General features: G+C 42.4%; 1 protein-coding gene across 6 annotated transcripts; it reads right to left on the reverse strand.

The window, feature by feature from the left end:
* Positions 1–1779: 1779 nt before the first annotated feature.
* C7H11orf87 (chromosome 7 C11orf87 homolog) lies at positions 1780–21760 on the reverse strand. 6 transcript variants are annotated; one of them, XM_076576274.1, is made up of 5 exons: positions 21678–21749; positions 20731–20870; positions 4844–20445; positions 4461–4631; positions 1780–3381 (listed from the first exon to the last, which is right to left on the reverse strand). In XM_076576274.1, exon 5 carries the CDS (start codon positions 3122–3124, stop codon positions 2516–2518), a length of 609 nt encoding a protein of 202 aa, XP_076432389.1. In that variant the 5' UTR covers positions 3125–3381; positions 4461–4631; positions 4844–20445; positions 20731–20870; positions 21678–21749; the 3' UTR covers positions 1780–2515. The 6 variants fall into 6 exon arrangements, with proteins under 6 accessions (XP_076432389.1, XP_076432390.1, XP_076432388.1 ...); XM_076576275.1 differs by lacking the exon at positions 20731–20870 and having other exon boundaries at positions 4844–4989; positions 21678–21760; XM_076576273.1 differs by having other exon boundaries at positions 4844–20867; positions 21678–21756.
* Positions 21761–27059: the final 5299 nt, after the last annotated feature.

Consider the following 27059-nt stretch of genomic DNA (forward strand, 5'->3'; position numbering starts at 1 on the left):
AGAATATTTTATTGCTTTAATAAAATGGGAAATTATTTACTGTAAAAAAAAAAGTGCACCAAATAATGGGAAGAAAGTAATATCTATGCACTTAAGTAGAGCTCATTGAGATGATGGAACTTCCTTCTTTCTGGGTTCCTGATTCTATTCAGATTTCACATTCAAAACCCATTCTGTAAGAAGGTGTTAAGAGCTATAGGTGGATGAGGGTAAGTTAAAGAGATTGATGGACATTCTCCTTCACAGTGCCTTAGCCATTCTGTTGTACAATGTGGAGCTCAGTTACACTGATGGGTTCCCTGGTAGCCTGAGGGAGTGAATGCACTCAGACCTGTTACTAGGAAGTGACTAAGGCACTGGAGAGAATCTGATTCATTGTTAATATATTGTATCCAAAGATTATACCTGATCTTCCTAATGATACAACATGGCATGCTTAAATGATGGCCTGTGCTTCAGAAAAGGACTCAGATGATATCTGATGGGTGACTGAAATCAACCTTATTAACTTATTTTATAAAGATACGGACTGAGCTTGGGAAACTTCATAATAACAAAAAACATTAGAGGCAATAGTTTCTCTGGATAATAAGCACATACAACTTGAAACAAAACAGAGAACTGAGGGCAGCTAGTGGCTTGGGAGAGGAATTTTTGTGAGGGTCCCACTGCCTTACACCCAGCAGCAGAGTCTAACATAGATGGGTTTATCTGACTTTTGAAGAGAAGACAAAAGATTTACCTTCTCTCTGGCTTTCTTTTTTCCTCAACATTTTCTATGTGTTCAGGGAGGCTAATTAGGCCAGACTTAGAAAGAAGCGAGATCCTCCATTGCTGTATATCAGATACAGGCACAGAGTTGTAACTAAACAAACTGTAAACATTTTTATCCTGTAAGCATTTACTGATTTACCTTGGAAATTTGCATGTCCCGTCATCCAAATTGCCCAACATCTCCACCAGACTTTCCCCCAACACATACAGTACAAACACACACACCACTGCCTCCAGGTGGTAACTGCATGCAGAGAACTACAGGCACTGTTGAAATATTAACCAGGGTTTAATAGATGGCATTCCTGCACATCCATTCCTTCTGTTCTGGTGTGGCCGTTTCTGTTATTCACAAAAGAAAAAGGGAAACGTGAGTGTCATCTTTTTATAATAGTCTACTACAGAGTAAAATACAAAAGAACACTTCCGGAAACAGAAGCCAGGCCTGTACCACTGACTTCCTCAGCCAGTGGCAACCATTGTATCAACAGCTGGAAAGTCAGAACAAGAATATACAGTTTGGAGGACATATCACAGAACTATGGTTTTCTTCTGTATTTGGTACCAATATAATAAGTATATAACAAAGGTGCACTTGTTCTAAAAATAAAACAGAAACATACTGCTTGGTTAGATACTGCATTTTCAGAACTGCACATTACCTAATACTTTTTTTTTTTACATAAAGGTAACTTATGCAATGTTTAATAATAAGCAAAACAATAGTACACACTAATCCAATTGTAGAAAAAAGAAGAAACCAATCAAAACCAAGACAATCACTTTCCAAAACAGCTCCTTCTTTGGCCTGCACAGCCAGAGGAAGTAAGCGTGAGGGCGAGACATATTCAGCACCAGACATGGCTGGACAGCTCCCGATGTCTCTGAGGCTCAAAAATAAAGAAATCAATAGATGAATAAACAAATAATAAAACCCTGCCACCAATCAAGTGTGCAAGTGGGGCCGGGCGGAAGGGGGTGGGCGAGCAGAAGCATACAGTATGGTTTTTGTTTTGTTTTTTTTGCGGCTCGTCCAGCGAGATATTTCTAAAAGTAAACTAACTCTGCCCGGGGAAACCAAAGAGTGAAGAGATGACTGACTAGAGAGGGGTTACCTGTCCTGAACATTTTTCTGGGACATTCTCTGTGGTCTCTGGTGCTTCATGTAAATGTTTCCTTTATAATATACTAATGCCTGAGCCCAGCTGAAGGTGAGGAGGGGGCGGGGGCGGGAGAAGCTAAAGGAAAGGTGAAAGCCCGTGGGGGAGGGGCAGAAAGGCGACTAAACCTTCACTTGACAGCTATATACAACATCACCGGCCCCCTCCCCTCCCTTGGCTCCTGTGTTCATGTCTTTGATAGATTTGGTAGCTTGTGCGGTTTCTCCTCCTTACTGAGGGGGGCACGGGGTGGAGAGGGAAGATGCAGCCATCATTGACGATGAGAAATGATGTGATTTGTCATGCGCTTGGACTGTGTTATTAATAGTATAATAATTACTATAAATATCGATAAAGTATTATCAGCGTTATTTCTTCCTCTGAGACTTTCCTCGCCCAATATTTACAAATACCGCACAGTGCCTCGGCGGAGGAGAAACAGTAAAAGGGTGAGCAGGTGGGGGACGAGGGCAGAGGAAAGAGGGACCGGAGGGAAACGGAAAAGGGAGAAAGGAGGAACAAAAGCCAGGATGGCAAAGATGCTGGAAACGAGGAAAGGGGGTCAGGAGAGGGCTACACAATCAGGACAGTACCACCGTTTGCAAAAGGCCCTCGCCAGCAGTGTCCGAGCAGGAGGAAGCTGCCTGTGCTCCGTGTGGACTGGGGGCTGGCGGTGGAGGAGGAGGCGCACAAGGGCCCTGGCCCAGGAGACCAGGGGATGAAGAGGAGGAAGAGGTGGCATTGGAGGGGGTGCTGAAGGCGGAGTCCCGGGGCTGTCTCTCCAGCCGGGTTTCTTTTCCATGGGTTGGGGCTTGAACACCTGCCCGGGGCAGCCCACCACCACCACCACCACCACCACCACCGTGGCTGCCGCTGCAATGATCCCTCTCGTATTCCTCCTGAGCTCTCTGCATCTTCCGCTTCTTCATCCTACGCTTGTGGATGTGGAAAGTGGAGAGGGACAGCACGATGAGGCAGAAGATGAGAGTGACCAGGACAATCAGCACCAGCGTGGATGAGAAAGACTGGAAGAGCTGCTGTCCCACCTGCGTGATGCAGGTGCCACCACCTGCGCCCGAGGTGCGGACACCTGCGTTGCCGCCTCCACTGGCGTTGTGGGAAGCAAAGGTCCGGTTGAGGAGACAGGGCGGCAGGGCCAGCCTCAGCTCTTTCGGCGCCCTGGCACTCATCGGCGCTGGGCTGAGAGGGGCCAGGCCCACCAGGCTTCCTCTGTTGGACACACTGTTCCCACCAGCCAAGACGAGGACAAGAGCCCACGCCACCCCAACTGCTCCCTGGCGCTGGAAAGAGTGTGCGCTCCAGCCAAAGACAGAGGGAGCGACTGCCGGCAAGCAAGCTGGCCAGAGCTAGTAGCCCCAGGGAGATTGTCTCCGGTCCTCCTTGATCTTGTCTCCAAGCGCCCGGTTTCCTTTCCCCAGGCACCGTGCTGCAAAGAGAAGAGGATTAGTTAGGGTCCCGGCCACTGCCCAGGCAAGTGAGGAGAACGAAAGGGGATCTGCCACCACTGCCAAGCGGCCCTCAGCTGGGCGCTGCCATCTCCACAACCCACCGACCCCAATCCTACCGCTCCTGGCAGCGCAGGAGAGCGGTTGCCAGCTGCTCGGCTGGCTCCGATGGGGTCTGGCGTCCGCACCGCACCGCACCGCGGAGACACTGGTTACTCAGCAGAGAAGGCAGCCAGCGCCCTGCCCCCTGCACAACTTTCTAATTGTCACCAACAGCGGCCGCCAAGGCTGGCTTTCTCTATCTACTTCCCAGAAAGCCAACTGCCCTCCTCTCTGAGCCGGGTGGACCTCTTCTCAGCCACTCTCCCCAGCATTCCCTCCAAGCAGGCTCCCTGTATGAAGGCTTCCTTTCCCATCCCTCCCTCTCCAGACACTTCCAGCCTGGACCTTCAGATCCCCAAGGTCCCAGTCCCAGGGGAGACATCCCACTGCCTCTGTCCCTGGCCCCAGCTGACACGCTGAATCTGGCATTCAGAATCTTGCTCGACCTTTCTCCAGCCTTCTTCCCTGCCACCTTCCTCCCCCTGACTCCCTATCAAAAACAGCTGAAGCACTCTTCTCGGCAGAGGCACATTCTCGCAAACGCCCCCCTCCTCCCCATCTCCCCGAGCCTCCCACTTGACAGCATCCTGTATCCTTTTTCTTTCTTCCAGAGCAGAAACTGGAAGGGGAAGGGTTCCCGCCTGCAAACTTTGGGGAACCGACCTTGTCTCCAGCCTTCCCGGGGCCCTGACCCCAGGGCCCAGAGGCTGTGGCAGAGGACCAAGTCAGGAGGACCCGCAGCAGGCAGCACAGCTCCCTCGCCTCTCCCAAAAGGCAGGTGCAAACTGTTGCACTGCGGAGCAGCAAGGCTCAGCGCTATCCTCGGCTGGGGCAGGGGCGGGGGCCGAAGCTCTGCCCAGAGGTGCCTGCGCAGGCCGCGGGAGTGGTCTTACCCGCCCACATCCTGCCGCTGGGCCCCCTAGCCATGGAAACCTTCAGCCGGACCATTGTCTCTTACCTGGAACCGCCAGCCGGCTGTAGAAAAGGAGCCCCCGCCTCGGCTGCAGTGGCAGCTGCAGAAGGCGCGGAGCGCAGGGACCGAAGACAGAGCCCGGCTGCTGCTGCTGCTGCCGCCGCCGCCGCCGCCGCCGCTGCCTTCGCCACTGCTACAGGGAGCTCAGCTCTTAGCCTATTGCCAGAGAGGCCGGTGACGTCAGGCAGCCACCGCCAGGGCTCCAAGCCACCCCTCAGGCCCCCACCCACCCTCATACCCAACACCTTGTCCTGACATAACAACCTCGCCAACACCATTCCCAGTTCCCTGCTGTTCCCCAGCTTTGGGGCTAGGAGGAGCAAACCCACCCCCACCTCCACCCCACCTCCACCCTGCCAGCAACCCACCTTCAGCATTAGCACTCCTTTGCCTAGGAAAGATGCAAGCTTCAGTTTCTTCCATTGCTCTGTGTTTCATCCGCCACCCATCTCCAGGTGCACAGTTTTGCTCCAGGAGAAGCTTCTCCCCCGGGGGCACACTTTCTTCCTGTTGACTGATCAGAGTCCTTGCTACCCCCAAATCCTATTTTTGCTGTCTCTGGTTCTAAGCATAAACTGCTTGTACCAGGACGACGGCAAGGACATTTGTCAACACAACTGTGGCAGAATCCGAAACAGGAACCTAAATACGCATCAAAGGCCCCATTGTCTCCACCAGTCCCCGATGTATGGATGTATGTCATTATATCTGCTTTTTTATCCCTTCCCTCACACGTTCACCTCCAGGCCCAGGCCCCATTCAGTGTATTGAACACTCCCTCTCTTTTGAGGATCTCACCTTGTGAACACACAAAGCATATATGGGCTTATAAGGCAGGAAGGGGAAATTACAAAGAGGAGTCTAGAAAACGGATGACCTGTAAAAAATCCCAGCATTGTGTGCTGCTCCAAAAGTGCTCCTTCATTGACTCTAATTTTTGTCAAAGTGCTTGATGCATTAGCTTTTTAAGTTAAATGCATACATCTTCTAGAAGGACTCTCGGCAGCCTATAAAAATCATGTTAGAGACCAGCGCATGATGACTAGTTTGGGATGATTGCAGAAACAGAACCAGTGTATTCTATTATAGTAGCCATCTTCAAAACAGAATGTTTTTCCTTATGTGTGTAATTGGAAAAGTTGTCTTGGAACACTAACTGAAGACTGTATGGTCTCTAAGGGCATACAGTCCTCTCCCATCTTGTTTACCTCCTGTCTTTGAGTCTAGCAAAGTGCGCAACATTTACTCACTGAGTTGGTCAGTGAAGTGTGTGTCCCTGCCTCTTCCTGCTATGAATCAGGAGGGAAGGCTGATGGGAACACTAGGTGCCACTTACCCACTTGTATCAGCTGTACTTGTGAAGTGGGGTCTGATACGAAAAGAAAAAAAATTCTCCTGATCCTATGTTCCCATCTAGCCCTACTCCAAATTCTCATTTTCCTCTTTCTGCTCATGCCATAAATGACTGATACATCGCATCCTCCACCCCAAATCTGTTTTCATTTATTTTAGGACAAGTCATCTGGGGCCTGGCGAGCAGCAGTGTTAAAGCATTTTCGAAACATGCAGAAGGCCCTGGGTTCTATCCACAGCACTACAGAGAGAGGGGAAGCAGCAGCTTTATCTTCATAACCATGTCAATAAGAAAAGGTGTTTTAAACTAAGCTAATAGTTCAGTACATGCTGAATAATACCCAGTTGCTGCAGACCCCAGATTGATGCCCCTTGACTGCCAAAGTCACAGTCAATGATGGCCAATGACCTAGAAGCTTACATAAGCCTTCCTTCCCAGAAGGAGGGGACTTGATGGCTGCTAAATGCACCTTCCACATTTGGTGATTCTGATTTCAGTGGGCTTGGAGAGTAGTGCACCTTTGCATGCATCACTGTGACAGCTGAGACTTCACTCTGGATACCTGACAGGCAGTGGTCCATTTTTTGCACACTCTCTTTATTTTATTCTTAAAAAGTTGAGTCTCATCAGCATGTTGTAAAGCAAACCCAATTTTGAATACTCCAAAAAGAGATCTGGCTATTTAAGGAGAATCTTGAGCAGGGAGAAAAAAAAAGAAAGTTGTCTTGTTAAAAAAAAAAAAAAAAAAAAAAATCTTTACACAGAATTAACCCTTTGTGTTCTGTTTTCTAGATTTGGGGAAGTTGTTGGGTTTTTCCTAGAGGGAGATGTATCTCTACAATATCTTGTAATAGGATTATGATATTCCGATAGTGGGACTCTTCTTACATTCCCTGATCCCCAGTTATGTCAGAGAATTACTACTGTTCTCACTCTTTTGTTACAAATGAAGACTGTCCGTTATACTAGGAGTACTCGAGGTATCTATCTATGCCATTTCCCACAACTCATGGAAAGATAAGGTCTCACCCTAGATAACTTACATCATGCCACAGTTCAGTGTGATTTGGAAGACAATAGCATTTAATTGCAAATGATTTAGGCAAATTAAAGACATACATTTCAGGCCAAAAGCCTGCTACACTTCTCTCCTTTCTTCACTTTCATTCAGCAAAAGGGTCTGAGGTGCTAGGATACAAGTCATTGGCTTGCGCAGCATGCGCAAAGTTTTGTATTTGATCTCCAGTACTGTTTAAAACTGGGTGTGCTAGTGTATGCCTATAACCCTGGTACTCAGGTGGTGAAGGCAGAAGGATCAGAAGTTCAAGGTCACCCCCAGTCACATAAGGAGTATGAGACCAGCTACAGAAGACCTCGTCTCAAGAATAAATCAAATAAAATATTTGAGTATGTACTATATATAAGGACACTTAAGTTCATATTTTTAACTATTTACTTTTACTGTATGTGTGTGAGTGTTTTGTCTGTATGTATGTCTGTACCACCCACCCCCTGAATCCCTGGTGCCTGTGCAGGTCAGAAGAGAGGGCATTGGATCCTCTGGAACTGGAGTTATACAGATGGTTATGAGCTGCCATGTAGGTGCTGGAAATTGAATCCAAGTCCTCTGAAGAGCAGCCAGTGCTCTTAACCACTGAGCCATCTCTCCAGCCCCCTCAGAATGGATATTTTTTAACATCCCTTCCTCCTTCTGTGTTCGTCTTCTTTACTCTCTCTTTGTCCTCTGCCTCTCTGCACATATGTATCTCTATTTCTACTTTTATATTACCCATGTCTAACTAATCCTCATTGGACTAAATAAAGAACACTAGAGAAAACAGAAGACGTGTTTGAGATAGAGGAGGGGACATAGGAAGTCCCTGTTGTTTGGATCCTCTCCTTGATTCAGTAGTCCATAGACCTCCACAGACTCTCTTGGACTAGGCAGTCTAGTCTGGGAGCCACTGCTCTGGACTAGGTCACTTCGATAAGTTGTTATGGATGACCACCACTCTATATGTATGACAGGAGCTTTCTAGCTGTTCAGTGAAGTTCCCAGAGAATGTGCAGATAATTCTGATGTTGTGTCTATTCTTATCTTTTCTGCTCCTCCCTCCGAACGCCTACAGAGATGTGTCTACATGGTATCATGTTACTGTCAAATCAGCTCCCCACCAAGCCAGGAATAAGTTAACCAATTGCTAACTAAACAAGGCACAGAGTCAAATTCTTGATTTTGTCTAGTCATTTAGGTCTTTGCCAATTCAATCTTCTTGTCTGTATGCAGAAAACAGGAATGATGATAATAATGTCTCCTTTGCAGGACTATTTGAAGTACCAAACATAGAGCAAAAAGTTAAAAACAGTAGCTTTTTATATTATAAAGAAAATCACAAACATTGACATTTTATGTTATGTTGTTTTAGACAGTCAAATTTAGAAAAGTTTCATTTTTGAGTGTTAGTATCCTTGTGTAAAGATGACTAGGAAGGTGAGGGAACTGAAAATAATGATAGAGAATGCACAGCCATAGGCCTGGGATATGAACCCTAGAAATGCACTGTGGGGCATGCACCATAGCATCTTCCAATGCCAGTCATCAACAGGAACCAGGTACTAAACCACAGTGGAATGGACCTGGGGTAGGAAGGATGTTTCAACTCACCATCTCCCAACTGTGGACACTTCTCTAAGCACATAGTAGGTTATCACCTGGTGTGAAGAATCTTCAAAGTGGAGGAGACACATCCTTAAGCGTATATTTAAAACATACCCAGGAGGGAACAATGTGTTTTAAGGAAATTAGTTTCCAAGCCCTCTACTCCTATGTGAACTTTTCTCCTCCAGTACATCTATTTGGGTTGCAAACTTATCTTTTATTGCCCCTTCTCACCTCTCCTATCTTACAAAAGGTGGCCTACTCTTAGGCAATGCCCAGGGTAGAAAATCCTTTGAGGGAACTAAACAGAGAAACCTGGAGGAGACACAGCTCCTGAAGGAATGGCACAAACACAGGACCCAACGGAAAGCAAACCCAACAACAAACAGTGATGGAACCGTACTTTCTACCGTGTAGGGGACAACGGCATTGCAAGGCTCTATGTCTTATCTGTCCATCTATTGTTTTATCTTGACATTTAAAGGTGGTATGTTTGTCACAGAGATTAAAGTATTATGGTTCATTTAAATTGAAAAATATGAACCCATTTTTTTTTAAAGAAAAGCAGCCCTGGCTGGACTGTTTCTGTTGATAATTTGAAATGGATTTTCTTGACAGATAATATAGAAGATAGAGTCTGCAAAGTGAATGGGTTTCACCTATTGCACCAAGGGTTTGGTAAAATAAGTTCCATATAGAATATGGAATGTGTTAGAAACCATGTCCTTTGCAACTACTGCATTTATGCATATGGGTTTTACATGGCAACTAAAAATATTCAAAGGGGTCTACTATTTTCCAAATTTAATCCAGAGAATATATAGGCAAAGCAAGCCTTGAGAATTACTACTTTGAAGTATCTGCCTCTTGGTTAAGCCATCTTAAGAGTCAGTCATAAACTAGACCCCTCAGGAGTGTCAAAAAAAATATCTTACTGGGGTGGACATTTGGACCAGGTGACTTCTGTAACTTGGAAATACACAAAGAACATGACTTCAGGTCAAAGTCAAGGAACTCAAAATATATTTTGTCCCATCTCACATGAGATTTATATACAGGTATATGTGTGTGCAGGAGGGTACAGGTGAGTGTATACATTCATGTGTGTGTGTGTGTGTGTGTGTGTGTGTGTGTGTGTGTGTGTGTGTGTGTGTGTTCATATATGTGTGGATGTACATGGATTGAGGAGAAGATGCACAGGCCAGAGGCCAACCCCAGGTGTTGTTGCTCCAGAGCCGTCAAGGTTCCTCACTGAGACCAGGAACTTGCCAGTTAGACTAGACTGACTGGCCACTGAGCCCCAGAAATGCACTAGGTCTCTGCCTAACCAGTGCTGGGTTAGGAGTGCAAACCACACACCACACCACACCTGTGTACAGGTGTTAGAAAGCGAACTCAGGTCCTCAAGCTAGTATGGTAAGCATGTTACTGACTAAGTAATCTTTCCAGCCTCCTATTTCTTCTCTTTATGTCTCAAAGTTTCTCTAATAAAGTCTCAGAGCCAATTTAATCTGGATCTAAAAACACCAAGATTTTTTCATGCTACATTATCTTTAGAAGCTTTTACATTCAACAAATACCCACTGTGTGGCTACTTTGTGCCACAACTTCTGCTACATGAGACCATAGGAAGGTCTCTAAAATCCTAGTCACACACATACTCACAATCTGGTTATCTGTCCAAACACAAAGAATTTTCTCCGTCTCCAAATTTCCAATAAAATTTCCAGTAAGACATCACTTATGTCAAAGAATAGAAGAACACACGCTAAGTTAACAGAGGGGGTGGGTAAAGATAGAGGGACCAACAGATGCCAAATAATTGATAAAATCTTTGTGACCAACAGTTCTTGGATTATGGGAGTTCTGGATCGTGATCAGAAACCCTGTAGCATATGTTTCTTTCAAGTGCTGTAGGCTGTGGATTTGCTTTTCATGAGACAGAGCGACTGGAAATACTTTCACCATGCACAAAAAGATATGCCTAGACCAAGTGTTATTGACATTCAGAGGCAGATAAAATGCTTTGGTTGTAAAAGGCTGCCTTGTGCACTGTAGGGTATTATAATAAGTAGACTTCTAAAGATGGCTCCCCAAGGTTAAGTCCAATGGCTACTCAGAAAAAAACCAATCTAGGTACTGCTGTGAAAGGATTTTTGTAGGTGTAATTAAAGGCCTAAATATTTAACTGTAAGATACAGAAATAAAGCAGATAGGGCAAATCCAATTGTATAAGCTTCTTGCAAAGAAGGGATTTGTCTCTTGCTAGCAACACAAAGAGGAAGTTGGCAATTCAAAGCATGTGGATATTCAACATGCCACTGTTGACTTAGAAGATGTGGGTGGCCAGGAGCAAGCTCAGGTAGGTATTGGCTTAAGTGAGGGCAAAGCCTGTGACTGACAGTCATCAAGAAGTGAGGACTTATCCCAACCTCAAGGAACTGAATTCTGCCAACAATCTGGAAAACATATTCTTTCTGAGTCTCTAGGTAAGAGTCCAGCCTGGCTGACATCTGGATTCTGTGCCCTGAGTCACTAAGAAGAGAACCTAATGTAGATTCACTTCCACCATTCTGTCAGACTTCTGATTAAGAGAACCATGAAATAATAAATAGGTGTTGGTTTTGCTGCTAAGCCCGATAATTGCTTATACAGCAGGAAGAAGCTGATACAGACATTTACCCCCACTGACCTACCCACTAGATCCCTCTCTCTGGTGTGACAACCTAAACTATGTCTAGCCATTGCCGAATGTTAATGGAAAGGACCACAAAATCACCCCTGATTTAGAACCACTGGTCTAGACATACATCTTGCCACTATAGAGTCAGAAACAGTGGTCTATTACAAGAAATTGACATCTTGAGCTCTATCCATATCTCCTTATGATTTTATTTACTGTTTTATACTAGTTAAGTTTAACTAAGATAGATTCTAATATGGAAATAGAAAAAGACATTCATGTGAACTTTCATTTATAATGGTAGGAAATGATTCATGTTAGAATTATTTGTTTTCTTCCAAACCTTCTTGATCGATTCCTGGACTTAGTTAAACTTAACTTATATAGAACAGTAAATGAATGAGACAGTTGTATAGCTTGATCTGCTTGGGAGGCCCCCTGGCGGTAGAATCAGAATCCATCTCTGGTACATGAGCAGGCTTTGTGGAGCCCACTACCAATGATGGGACACTCCATACAGCCTTGAGGCAGGGGGAAGGGCTTGGATTTGCCTCTACTGAATGTGCCTCCACATGGGAGGCCATGACTTCTTGTGGGAGGGAGTGAGAGATGGGTTAGGAGGGGAGGCTGAGGTGGGGGGGCAGGAATAGGGAAGAGGGGGATCTTTGATTGGTGTGTAAAATGTATGAAAAAAATTCCTTAATTAAAAAAAAAAAGAAAGTTCATGCTAAGAAAGAGGAGGTAAGCTTCCTGGGTTTGAATGTAGCTTTGGACTTTGTACAGCTCCTTCATCTTCTTTTTAATATGGTGCTGGCGATGGAAGTCAGGGCTGTGTGTAGCTACGTGAGCCCTTTTACACCAGGCTATAGTCTTAGACCCTGGACTTTATTTTCTGTAATATAAAAGTGCATAGCCAGAGAGAAACACTTGGTTTAGGTCACAGATATTGTAGCTGCTATATGATGAACTATTGACTGAACGCCACATTGTAGGCAGTCATCCCAGTTCTTTCTGCTGGGTTCTTCTGTATAAAGTAAAGATCCTTGCACCCACTTTGAGAGCCAAGGGGCGAAAGCCCAATGGCCTCCTTCTTTCCAGCTTCATCAAATATAGCTTGCTATCACTGTACCTCTGGCCAATTATGTGGAAGTATTTTCTCAGCCATTGGGTGAAAAGTTGACAGGCATGATGACTCTTGGAGCAACTTTTATTTCAAAGATAGGTCTCCATTTTTAAACTACAAATACAATACCTAACAATTTACAAAATGCCTCCCAATGGGGATTATTTTTGACAGAAAGCTTGGAACATGGAAGGAAACCATCTTTGGTTCTACATAACCTGTCACCCATCCCTAACTTACTAGGCAGACTCCTAAATCTCTGAATTGAATACAATAAAGACAGAAAAAATGGCAAGGGGGTCAGAACACTTGGCTGAGATTGGCTTTGTCTCATGAAGGCTTTCTACTTCTGTGCCTAGAAGATGCTTCCCCTGGTTCTGGATGGGCAGCTTCTCCATTGGCTAGCCTACAGTCACTCAACTTCTCAGTTGTCACCTGCAGCAGCTATTCCTTCACTGTGTAAGAATCTGCCACTTTCTTTGACTTCTTGCTGTTTAGTCCTCTGAGGAAACTCTAGGAATGCGCATCCAACAGCCATCTAAGAAGTCACACACCTGGGCATGCACACAACTCCTTCACCTCATTTCCTACACCTCTTCACTTCCCAAGGTTAGAGGAACTCCCTGAAGCAGACCAGACTTAATCCCCACAGTCTTCCCTCATATATTAAATGGAGACCAAGGAAGAATGATGCTCCCTAGACCAAAGATCCTCTCTTCTCTGTCTTTCCGTCTTGACTACCGGGCCAGCACTCTAGAAGCCTACATTTGGGTACGTTCTCCATGACTCTGTCAGAACATATTAGCTGAGTCTTATAACGCTTTTGGCAAAAATCTCTTTTCTTTCTTGGAACAGGGAAGGTATTTTCTAAAGAATCCACCTGTCTTTCAGCTGATTTTGCCTTTCTCTACAGAGAACATGTTCTCCATGAATGCCATTAGAGCTCTTCTGGGAGGCACACTGAGCCCTTAGTTGGTGGTTAGCTGAAAACAAACCTAAGTGTAATGATTATATTTATCAATGATCAATCCCACAGTCATCATAACTACCATTGGTAGCATACTTAAGGACTGCCAATAATATTGCAAAACACTGGACTCCATTTCAATTCATTGTTGATGGGGGCATTTGTACTTGAGATATTCAGTGTGCCAGGAAGTCCCATCACCTCTCTTGTCACCATTGCAGAAGGGTGTTTTTGTCATCTGATTGACAAGAAACAGAAAAAAAATTATTCCTAGGCTCTCTTCTAGTGTCTCTGTTTTAGTTTTGGCTCCCTTAGATCATGATGTAAGAGACTGAATAGAAGTCATGTATTTAGAAATTGTACTGAATACCTCTCCTAGAGCGAGAAAGTGGTATAGGAAAGGATGAAAAGCCATACAAAGAAATACTACTAATCCAACTACCAATGAATTTTTATAAATGGTGCCAAATGCACACCTCAGGATCACCCTAGTTCAGAATCAAGGGAGTTGAGCCATTTACAGATGTAGACAGCACCTAAGTCCCATACCTCTTCAACTGAAGTTTATGCTGGCTGCTCCAGTTCCTTAGCACTCCTAGATGCTTCCCCACAAGGGTCTCCTCCAATTCCAAAAATCCTTAGGAACAGAATTACTTGTAATTATAAATTAGTGGAACAGCAATGAGATGAAGGAATCTCGGGGTGAAGCAATTACATCTCCCATAAGTACTTCCATGTGGCCCACATACACTACAAGAAAGACACTCTCATATCTTTGCCTTGAATGACCTTGGGGAATGCAGACTAATTGTACCAGCCTCCCCTGGTGTTGCCACCAAAGCAATCTGTCATTTGTCCTCTAGATTTCCTGCCTGAGAATTAGACAGAGCCCAGCTCCCCTCCTATAGCAGTGGCAGCAGCTGCATCAAGCTCTAAAAATCCACCCCCATTAGCCTCAAGCAAAGCAGTGGTTAGATTGAAAAACACAACCAAACCCTAAGATACCTCTCTCCAGTCTTGGTATCTCTTGCCATTATGGCCTCCTTCTCTATGTCTTCTTTAGTTGACACACCAAGATCGTGAAGGTAGCTGTTGAACATTTCTATTATAGTTTATCATAACAAGGCATGAGGATTAGGCTTACATGCTCCTTGGCATCTGGTGCCTCTCAATTCTATACTTTGGTAGGAACAAAGTCAAGAACTCTAGTTAACATCCTTTTGTTTGTTTTTGTTTTTGTTTTTCAAGACGGGCTTTCTCTGTAGTTTTGGTGCCTGTTCTGGAACTCACACTGCAGACCAGGCTAGCCTCGAACTCACAGAGATCTGTCTGGCTCTGCCTCCCACGTGCTGGGATTAAAGGCATGTGCCACCACTGCCCAGCAACATCCTCTTATAGTAGCAACTCAAACCACCTCAGCCAACACTTTTCTGGGGTCAGCATCTTCAAAGCTACGAGAATATGTGAACATTTTCTACAAAGGACAGTAGTGAGGGAGGTGATCGCTGGAAGTATAGATATTTACAGGACACCGAGCACTCTACAGATGCTCCCTTTTAGATTTGGCAACAGCTGTACAATCTAGGTTTTGTTATTTCCAGTGTGAAGGAAAGGGGCTTGAGGTTTTTCCCAGTGCATATACTGGTAGTAATTGGATGGATCTGGACAAATCTTTCTCTGCTCCAAAGCTCATGGTTAGACCAGGGATAGGAATCCCAAACTTCAAATGTTACTGAGTATAGGAGAGATGGATTAAAGATATGATGTACATTGAAAACAGCTAACTGTAGTGAGTGAATCCTAGTGTTGATCTCAAAAAGGATAAAACCATGGCCTTGAGCTGAGTCAGACCATCATCCTCTATTTTGCTAATTTAGACAGTGTGGTAGTCCTGAATCTAGAAAATGTATGTGTAGTCTCTAGCTAAGTCATTGTTAATTCTGAAAACTTGGATGAATCATGTAATCTCATTGAGCCTCAGTTTCTAACTATAAAGTTATTTCTAATTATAAGGGGATGGTATCAGCACCGGTCAAGGAAAGAGTCAACCTTGGCCTAGCTTTGATGCTTAGGGGTCAGCAGATGTCACATGGAAGAGGAGAGTCCACAGCATGCTCACAGCTGATGGGGAAATAAAAAAGTAAACATGGCTTATTTTTTCTCTAATATTAGTTGATGTGTATTGGAAAGAATGTCTCACAAGTAGGTTTATGATCATAATTCATAGAGAAAATAAACCCAAATCGGAAAGGATATATATTCTAATTAACACTCTAAACCACTGTTTGGGGATCAAAGAATATACTGTGTCATAGTTGTGTCAATTTATAAAGATCTTCAGAGTGTAATACTTTTACCCTTGGGAATTTGATCAGATAATCCAAAGAGGCTGATTTGTTTTTTTCTTCAATAAGAGAATGAAGCCAGTTTAGGATTACTAGGGTATCATATTGCACAACAACACATTTTGCTCTCAGATTTTCACTTTTCAACAAGGGCATTGAAACTTAATATACTGCTAATTCATTATTTAAATTAGGTATTATGCCAATAGGGCTGATTTGTTTCTCACAGCATTACACAATTCAAAATTATCTGCACATCTGTTATTCTTTATTAACAACAGAAAGTTGCCATTAAATTCACCACCTCTAGGAATAAACTCACTGGAAGCAAAATCAACCAATGAGGACTTAAGAGTCCTAATTTTTTCCCAACCCCCAGCAAGGTGTCACTCTGGCTATGGCTGGATAGTTGCCATCTTTAGCTTCAGCAGTCACAGAGGAAAAATAGAGAGAAAGGGAAAAGTGTAGAGAAGGTGGGAGGGAGTAGACAAGGGGAGAGAGAAGAGGAGGGAAACTGTAGACCTGTTAGGGTTTTGAGAAGTACCACTCCAAAAGGTTCCTGTATTAGGAGCTTGGTCCCAGCCAATGGCTCTATGAAAAGGCAATTGGGTCATGAGGGCATTAACTGCACCAGTGAATTAACCCATTGATAGATTCATAGCTGAGCTATTGGTAGGTAATAGGTGCAACTGAAGACATCTCACTGAAGGTTATGTTGTGGCCCAGGAGTCTAGCTACACTTATTATTATGGGAAAGGGTTGGCAGAGGGGTGAATGAATTCACCCTTTAGACAAAAGTAGAGCCATCAAATATTAGGGGGTACATTTGGAAGAGTTTCTTTGTATTCAATTTCCTGGCAGCAATTCTTGCCATGAAAGGACAGTCCAAACTGGCCAGTATATAGTTCTGGGATGTTAGTGTGAGCCACTATGTCCAATCTCTATCATGAAAATAAGGGTAGCCCTGGTTGATCAAAGTTCAGTCTGGTCAGACGGCCAATAGAGCATTATGGTTGTAGAAAACCAACAAAATTCCCAAACACTCCTCAACAAAGGAATCAGGATGATGGGATTCCATTGTGATTCCTGGAAGATACTGCCTAAAACTTGTTCTCACCACAAGCCTCCTACAAGGAGCTTCTCTTTCCAACAAGGACCATCAACTCTCTCATAAAGATTTCAAAGTATAGCTTGTAGCAGGTAGACTATAACTTCCCTGGCAAAACTGAATAAGCAATAGCTGAGAGGCTGATTTTAACTCAACATAAGACCAAACATTCCAATAATTATTCCAGAATAAGTCATTGAATTGGGTGACATTTGAGATTGGACTCCATTAGCTCCTAGATCAAGGTCACATTTCCATGATTTTTAAACCCAAGGAGTGGCCTTGCAGGGCCGAAGAGAATGTGACATTATAGACCTAAGCTTTGATGAGAACTTGAGGCCTAGAGAACTGTGACTCTGTATTTCCCTCAGAACAGAAGCCCTCAAGGTAAAGATGGTCTAGGTGCCTGGAAAATAACTTTTAGAAGGCCAGAAGCCAAATGAACAGCAAGGGTACCACTCAGAAGAGAAGGTACTGCATATTTGGAGGTCAGCAAGGAATCAGGTACCTTGAGCTCAGTCTTTATGCTCTAACCCAAAGAGACATGTTTTCCCCACCAATATCCTGTCCCCAATTAAACAAACTTCTAATGGTAGGACCATAGCATACAAGTCATAGGGGTTGGGGGTGGAGTCAGGGGGATATGGCATTCAAGAATGAGCAGACACCACAGTGAAGAATGAAGCATGCTTGACCAGTTTCCTGGGCACTGGATTCCAGGACAGATCTCTGCCCTCTCCAAGTTCTACATGTGGCAGACCATCAGCATTGGAGATAATGACACTGCTGGTCAGTCTCACTGAGTACGTGCAAATGCACATGTGAATCTGATCAGCTTTACCCCGCTTGAACAAGACACCACTCAGGCACTGCTGATACCAGTGAACAAAAGCCTGCCACAACTTCACTGAAGAATTTCAGCATTAAGTGCCAGGTCTTCATGCCCTGTCACTCAGGGTTCCTGCATCCCTTTTGATTTATCCTGACACCATGACATGCATGCATCATGGTCTTCCAAAACAGCAGGATGCTGCAGACAGGCCCCAAGCTTGAGATCTGACAGGCCTGGACCTAAACACTGTCTCTGCTACGAAGAGTGCAGCTATAGGCATGTGTGTTTCTAACTCTGACAATCAACCTCTGCTTGTCCATCTGTAAAACAAAACCATAGTAACACCCTGGAAATTCTGAGAGCCGGGTTCAAAGAAGATGCAAGGATCAAGGAAAAGAAGCTTCCAGGAGGAGGTCAGTATGTGTTTATTCTCCACTTCTCCCTCCTTCCCTGCATCTCCTTAGACTGCACTGTGCCCTTCAAGAAGCCAGATGCTTTCTCCACTAGGGTGTGACACTTTAAAAATAGAATACATCTTCAATGATGGCTATGTGATCTATATAAAATAAGGCGCCTTCTGCCAAGTAAATAAATAAAGGAATGCATGTGCTCGTTCTATTCCAATTTAATCTGTTTGAGAGCCTGGAGGTCTCTCTGAGGTAAATATTGTTTCCATTCTGTCCTTGGTGCAGTGTTCCCATTGAATTTGTCTCAGTGCCTCCTTTAGATGTCATGCTGATGTCTCCCTAATAGGTTGAAAGCACTTTGTAGAGGATAGAGATTAGTGTGATCAAATAACCACTAAATTTTTGTTTACCTTAGATGTTCTGGGTAACTTATTGTTCTGTCTAATAAGGAACCAGCACAGATGCCTGCATTACCTATTTTCTGAGAATCCAGTTCATCAAAACAAACACTCTCAGCATGGGACATAATGAGATGTGAGGTGACATGGGAGCTGCCTTGTAGACCGACAGGGACACAGGACTCATGACTAATGTCAGTCAGTTCCTCTTCCCTAAGCAGAATTGTGCCCTCACATGCCCTGGGAATGTGGTCTTTCCTTCTGACATGTTTATTTGTTAATCTTCATCTTCATTAACATTTAGAAAAATAAAACATTTGCTCTAGGTTTTCCTCCATGATATTTTACACATAGACAATGCCCAATGGGTCATGGATGAATGTATCAATTCAAGTCAAACTTCTAAGTCCTCTGACTCCACATGCGTAGATCAACTTCTTGAGAACTCAAGTGTTGCCTCGATATCCAGATATTATTATTTTTCTCTTCTTATTTTAAAGTAAATGTGTTTGCACCATAAAACATTTAGAAAATGCATCCATGAGGAAAAGAGCAATGCCTACTGATAACACTTTGAAAGTGACTCTAGGCATAAAAACAAGGTACCTCAAAAGATAGACTCACAGTCTCTACAGTCCGGTGGAATCTACCACTTGATCTTCTAATAGCATACCGTGATCATCTTTCTATGTTAATATTTTTCTTTCACCTGCATTTGAGTGACTGCAAAGAGGTCAAGGTATCATAAGCCCTACTTTATCCTGAAATTGAGAACACTTTTAAGGGGGCTGGAGAGATGGCTCAATGGTTGGGAGTGCTGGCTGCTCTCCAGAGGACCCAGGTTCAAGTCCCAGCACCCACATGGCATCTCACAACTGTCTATAACGCCTGTTCCAGGGGATCTGACACCCTCACACAGACATACATGCAAGAACACTGCTGTACATAAAATACAAATAAATAAACTATTTTTAAAGAACATTTTAAGGGGGCATTTTATAACTAAATCTTCCCTTTCCTCCCATTTGTTTCCATTGAATTAATTCTTGAGAGTAGAATTGAAGGACTGAAGCCATTTATTTAAAAAACTTCAATACTGTTAAAAATTAAAACCAAAACACACTGTTGTTTATGGGTTTGTTCCCAGGAAGGTTGCAAAATCCTTGACATCTGGGGCAGTGTCTCGGTCATTTGTATATTTAACACCCACTTTTGTATATTAAGTCACTAAATGGATGAATGACCTGATTTTGTTGTTCAAGTGAATACAAAGTTTAAATCAAGTTAGCGATATCTTCCCAAGGTTTAGTGTTGTCTGGCAAAATGAGATTTGGGGGTTAACATGTTCTCTGACATTCTATGATTTCACAGCTCTCATATGAAAATCAATAACCAAAGTGTCCTAGAGATATTGCTTCTATATGCTTTACAATGTATAATCACACTGATGGAACATACACACCTATCACATATAATTATAATGGTAGAGAAATATACACAGGTATGCCCAGCATTCCCTGAGAACTGAGTTAAATGATGTGATGGGAAGTTGCTGAATGATGATATTCAGCTAACCAGAAATCTGTTTCCTACCTAGAAAGGAGTCCCTTTACAGTCATAGGATTTTCTCTCTTATTGGTATCAGAAAATAGCAGGTATAATTATCTTGAAATTCAGTTTCCTTGGTTATTTTGCCCTGAACAACAAGAAAGCTTATCACAGGATGCTCTAGGAACAGTTCAATCACTTCCAAATTACCCAGTATAGAATTGAGCCTGCTGTTTTCTCTTTACCCAGACCTCCTGGCACATTGGTGGCAGACAAATGACTGCACAGCCTTCCAGGATACTCAAGTAGCAACCACATCCACTTCTGAATACTTCTTTCTGTCTGTTCCTCATATGGGCAACCATGGGTTTGACTGACATCCACATGCTGGCTTATTTCTGATTATCACTCAGTTTATTACCTTGTTAGTAAGCCAGTGGTTGCTTATTTGAGAATCTGCACTGTGATATCAAAGCTGCTAGACTAGAGGCAGACGCAAGGTTGTATCGGGGCAGAGGCAGACATAATCATGATGCACTGAACACACTGAAAGAGAAAGTACAGATCTCTGAGATGGTCCTGAACATGATTCTTGAAGTGATTCCTGAAGAATGAACCCATGATTTGCTGGGCAGTTGGGATATTGGGGCGGGGGGATGTAGAGGAAAATGGGATTTTAGCAGACATACAGCACATGTGGGTGACACAGAGTAGGGACTTTTCTCAGGTTAGTAGTTGTCCTAATACTTCTTCCTTCCCAACCCTCTCTCTATCCTATCCCCATGTCACATAGGGCCAGCCAGTAGAAAGTGTCCATCCTTCTCCAGGTACCATCAGCTCTGTGTCCCTGCTTCTCACTGAGAGGACCTGCTGCAATGGGTGGACCCTCACTGATCCATCAGCAGTAGCTTCTTGAGACATTTAGGTCAGAGGTGTAGCTCCCATTCTCAACCAGCTTAATTACATCACTGCTATTTGGAGAGAGGACAAGATACTTTAGAACAGTGTCAATCATAGTTACTAAAAAAGAACTTTTTCCAAGCTTTGAGGCCAGATTGTTTGATGCAGGACACATTTAATTAGTAAATCTACCAATATATCTGTTTATCCAGCTAATTTATAATCTCTTACCATATATCTATCTGTCTGTCTGTCTGTCTGTCTTCTGTCTATTGTTGTGGAATATTTGTTTAACTATGCAAAGATGTGTTGCTGTTTTACCTTGCCTGCCAAAGGCACCTGATTGGTCTAATAAAAAGCTGAATGGCCAATAGTGAGGGAGGAGATATAGGAGGAACTTCCAGGCAGAGAAAGTAAGTAGGAGGAGGAATTTTAGCTCAAGGAAGAAAGAAAAAGAGATATCAAGGGCCAGTCAGCCAGACCCAAAGGAAGCAGGAAAGTAGGACATACAGAATGAAGAAAGGTAAAAAGCCCCTAGGAAAAAACATAAATGAATAGAAACAGATTAAATGGAGTTAAAAGAGCAGGTGGGAAAAGCCTAAGCTAAGGCCCAGCATTCATAATTAATAATGTCTCCACATCTTTATTTGGGAGCTGGTTGGCAGTCCAAAGAAAATGCCAACTACAATCTAACATCTATCACGATTATTATCCATCAGTCATCTGTTTGTCTACTTGTCTATTTATCAGCATCCATCCATTCTTAAAGCTTTTTACCCACCACAAAAGAAACATTCTTTTTCCTACCCAAAAGTATTCTCTTCTCCTATGCCCTAAATGAGTGCTAGCCAGTTCCAGGGAGCATAAACATTACCCACCTTTTTAAAATACACATTCCCAAGACTCAACTCAGGCCCATAAGAATCCACAAGGATGAGAGTGTGGAACCCATAGCTTAGCATGTTCCTTAGTGATCCATTCCTTTGTTGTAAAACAAAAGGAGGGATGACTCACACTCACAGTGCATATCCCAGGTGACCTGGAGAAGCCCATTGAGTGTTACTGTGGCTTTCTGCCTCCCCTTCCCCTACCTACAGTGGTTTCTTTTAAAGAACAATTCCATGACCTCAGTTGTCCCTTTCCACAGATTTCATTCCTTCTATCATTGGTTCAATAATCCCACAGAAAAGCTTTCTCTCTAGACCCTTCTTGGTACCCTGCCTCTTTGATTTCTTGTGCAGCTAACATTCTTTCTGATGATATCCACAAAGGAAGGTAGTCTTTATGTTAGATTATCTCCTAAATTCGGATTTCTGTCCCAACAAGTTCATCAAAATTATTTTCCTCAGAGTTCACCTATCAGCTGGTGATTCCTGTTCTTAACTTGATATGCAGAATTGAGGGTTTTATCTATTCTTTTGGCAAACTATCAATATTTTACATTAGGATTCTGATAGCCTTGATGCTTATATCGATTCTCTTTATCTGGCTAAGGTGCCAACTCACCTTTTGTGTCTTTTTATATAAAAAAATCACCATATGCATATGCATTGTAAAACAGCATTGCTATCTGTAGGTTTAGTTTTCATATGTTTTAATGAGCTTTACATAAAGTAATTGCCTTGCTGCTTTGTTTGAGGTATTTTCAATGTGTCCACTTCGCTATATATAAATCTCTTTTGTTTCTTTTGGCTTAATGGTATTGTTCTATGGAAATGCCACAGGTTACTTTATGCACAAAGCAAATGACACATATTTTGATGGCTTTAAATCATTTACTAAAACATGCCCTTAATAAACATAGTATGTATCCCTGTACTTCTTCCAAGAATGTTTTTCCCAGGTGTGATCCTCAGATTTGGCTACCAACTAGAATCTCCTGGGAATTATTGCCTTATGAAATACTAATCCCTGGAGAGCCCACTCTGCTTTCCTCACTATCAACCAACAAGGAGTGGAGTTTTTCAAACAGTATTTTTGTTGACATCTGAGATGATTCTTGATTTTAAGATGACATCTGGGATCACCATTCTAGGTTGCTATTCAAGGTGAACTTAATTTACTGATAGACTATTGTCAGGTAGAAAATGTTGTAAATTTCACAGGAATGTGTTACTTATTTGTGCAAAAATGTGTCATAGGAAAATGGATGGAGATAGTGGAAACTGTGTGTCACTCTGAGAGGTACAAACTGTTTAGCAATGTTCATTCTTCCAATCTGTGAACACCGAATGTCTTTCTAAGTATTTACAACAGCCAGCACAGATTGGATGAAGAGCAGCTCCCTCAGACACAGACACCTCTTGCACTGATTGAAGGAAGAGATAGGTAGATGCCAGTGAATAAGACATACAACAACATAAAGAGAAATATGGCACCACCAGAACCTAGCAGTTCTACAACAGCAAGACCTGAACATCACAACGTAGAAGAAGCAGAAGAAAACAACCTTAAAAATAACTTCATGAGAGCCGGGCGGTGGTGGCGCACGCCTTTAATCCCAGCACTCGGGAGGCAGAGCCAGGCGGATCTCTGTGAGTTCGAGGCCAGCCTGGGCTACCAAGTGAGTTCCAGGAAAGGCACAAAGCTACACAGAGAAACCCTGTCTCGAAAAACCAAAAAAAAATAAATAAATAAACAAAAAAAAATAACTTCATGAAGATGATAGAGTTCTTTAAAGAGGAAATGAAAAATTCTCCTAAAGAAATTGAGGAAAAGACAAACAAAAAATTGCAAGAAATCAATAAATCCCTTAAAGAAAGCCAAGAAAAGCAATCAAACAGATGAAGGAAACAGTTCAAGACCTGAAAATTGAAATAGAAGCAATGAAGAAGACACAAACTGAGGGAATGCTGAAATGGAAAATCTGAGTAGACAAACAGGAACTACAGATGCAAGCATAACCAAGTATTTACATATGCTTTAATTTATTTCAATAATGTTTGTGGTTTTGAGAGTATAAATCTTTCACTTCATTGGTTATGTTTATTCATAAGTATTTTGTTATTTTTGATAGTATTAGAAGTGACACTGTTTTCCTTAATTCATCTTCTGGATAGTTTGCTATTATTGTATAGAAATGAAACTATATTGTATGCTGATTTTTATATTGTGCAACTTTGCTAAATGTTTTAGTTCTGACAGTTTTATGATAGGGTACTTAAAGTTTCCTACATATTGTGTCATTGGTAGTTAGACTTCTCAGTCAGATAATTTTGGCTGGAGTTTTTCCTTTTAGTGTGTGTTTGTTTTGAGGCAAGGTCTGATGTATCCCAGGCTCACTATATAGCCAAGGATAATCTAAACTTTGGATCCACATACATCCACCTCATGACTATAGGGGTATATCACCATGCCAAATTTATGTGGTGCCAGGGATTAACCTAGAGCTTAGCACATGCTAAGCAAGCAATCTAGTAACTAGGATCCATGAATGCTTCATATTTCTTTTCTTGCTTAATTACTGTGGCCAGGACTCCTAGTCCTGGGTTGAATAGGAGTGAGAGTAAATACCCTTGCCTTGTTCCTGATCCGAAAAGAAAAGTTTTCAGTTTTAATTATATTGTAAGTAATTATTTGTGTATATTTAGATAAGTATCTGAGTTCAATCTTTTATTGTAGTAATGCACTTTTATCACAGTAATTGATTGCATGTGTGAGTTATCTGTGTATGTTTGGATAAACCCCACTTCATTATGGTGTATGTTCCTTTTAATGAGATATTGAACTTGGGTTATTAAGGTCATGTGCCTCCATAGTCTTCAGGATTGTTGGCCTATAATTTCTCTGGTTTCAGAATCAGGGTAATGTTGGCTCATAAAATGAGTCTAGAAGAGTTTGAGAGGAGTTAATATCAACTCCTCTTTAAATATTTTATAGAATTCACCAATGAGGCATTAAGTTCTGGGCTTTTCTTTGATGGAATACTTATTACTGATTCAGGCATCTCACTTGTTATTGGCCTGTTCAGATTTGCTGTTTCATTATGATCCATTCTTGGTAGGTTGCATGTATGTAGAAATATATCCAATTCTGTGTTATCTCAGGTGTTTATGTATAATTTTTCAAGAGAATCTCGTGGCATTTTTGTTTGTTTGTTTGTTTTTTGAGACAGGGTTTCTTTGTGTAGCTTTGCGCCTCTCCTGGGACTCACTTGGTAGTCCAGGCTGGCCTCGAACTCACAGAGATCTGCCTGGCTCTGCCTCCCAAGTGCTGGGATTAAAGGCATGCGCCACCACCGCCTGGCCTTCTTGGCATTTTTTGTATGTTCATAGTATCAACCATAATATCTTCCTCTTGATTTCTTATTTTAGCTGAGTTTTCTGAGCTTTTTCTTAGTTTATCTAAAAGCTGCTGATTTTGTTTATTTTTTCCAAATCTCAACTCTTAGTTTAATAGTCTTTTCTATAGTTCTATTCTTGTCTAGTTCATGGATTTCTGCTCACATTTCTCCATTCTTCTAACGTTGATTAGTTTCTTCACTTTCTCTAGTTTCCTCAGATATAACATCAGATTGCTTCCCTATTTTTCTTTGTGTAGACTTTATTTAGCACCAGAAGATTACCTCTAACGATTGCTCTAGCTACATTTTTAGGTTTGGGAATATTGTGCTTCTATTTTTATTTACTTCAAGGCATTTTAAATTTTAAATTGCTGCTTTCTTCTTTGAATCTTTGGTTGCTCAAAAAAAAAGATGTTTTAATTTCCACTATTCGTGACTTTTCCAGTTCTCCTATTGCCGATGTCTAATTTTGTGACATTGTGGTTAGAAAAAGATTGTTTGATGTAATTTTAATCTTCTAAACTTGTTAGGACTTGTTTTGTGACCAAATAGATGACCTTTCTTAAAAATGTTCTACATATGCTGAAGAAGAGTGTGTTCTGCTGACCTGTAAGGAATGATCTTAATACTATCCTTGTCTCTGACCTAAAGTTTATCTCATGTCCAATGTTTCCTCAGTAATTTCCTCTCATCCCTCCATTGTTAAAAATGGGACATTAGAGACTCCTACCACTATTTTATTATCTATTTCTCCCTCAATTCCTGTCAACATTTACTTTATTCATCAATTGCTCTGATGCTGAGTGCATATATATTCATATGCACAGACATGTAGAATTGTTTTATATTTCTAATAAAGTTGTCCTTTTGCGACTATGGAATGTTCTTCTTTGTCTCTGGTGGCAGTTCTTGACTTAAAGTCTATTTTGCTGACGGAATTCTGGCTCTTCTCCTGCTGTGTTTTGATCCCCATTTGTAAAAACTATCTTTCCTACCGATTCATTTCCAGCCTGTGTCCTTAAATACAAAGAAGTTTCTTATAGACAGAATATAGTTGGGTCTAGCTTTTTTATGCCTTGAGCTATTCTCTCCTTCGGTTGGGAAGTCGAACCCATTTATGCTAAGTTGACAGGGAGTGACACGTTGCTCTTATTTTATAGTTTTCTCTCTGTCTCACAGACCTCTTATTCTACTTTCCTGCTCCTGATGTTTTCCTGCATGAGTCATTCGGTTGCTGTGATGAAATGTTTTGATTCCTTTATCTTTTTAGCTCATCGTGGTTTTAATTTACACTTCCCCCATTACCAGTGAGATGAAACATCTTCCTCTAACTCACAGAGAAGCAGGCCCTGATTCCATCCATCTCTGAGTCCCACAGACTGGCAGCATTTGATGCCTGCTAAGCAGAGTGGTGAAGCCTACTGTGGTAGTTGGAATGTAATTGGCCCCCATAAACTAATAGGGAGTGGCACTATTAGAAGGTGGGGCTTTGTTGGAGTGGGTGTGGCCTTGTTGGAGAAAGTGTGTCACTGTGGGGGTGGGCTTTGAGGTCTCCTTTGTCCAAACTTGGCTCAGCATTGCCACTTCCTGTTGCCTGCCAGTCAAGAAGCAGGATTCTCAGCTCCTTCTCCAGCACCATGTCTGCCTGCATGCCACTATATCACACTGTGATGATACTGTACTAAACCTGAAAATGTAAGCCACCCATTTAAATGTTTTTCCTGTATAAGAGTTGCTGTGGTCCTAGTGTCTCTTCACAGCAACAGAAACCCTAACTAAGACACCTACTGTGGTGAAATGGTGAAGGCTTGCTTTTCCCTCAGACTGAGGCTTGCTATGATATATTTTTGCCTTAATAACTTTACACAATGTTGTCTAACAAAAATAATTTCACCAAAAGAAGTGAGAGTGAAAGAATGCATTTAACTACAGTAAACCACAGTCTTATGAGAGAGGAAGATGTAAAAGCATTTAACCC

This window comes from Peromyscus maniculatus, chromosome 7 (genome assembly GCF_049852395.1).
Source record: "Peromyscus maniculatus bairdii isolate BWxNUB_F1_BW_parent chromosome 7, HU_Pman_BW_mat_3.1, whole genome shotgun sequence".
In the NCBI taxonomy this organism is placed as follows: domain Eukaryota; kingdom Metazoa; phylum Chordata; class Mammalia; order Rodentia; family Cricetidae; genus Peromyscus; species Peromyscus maniculatus.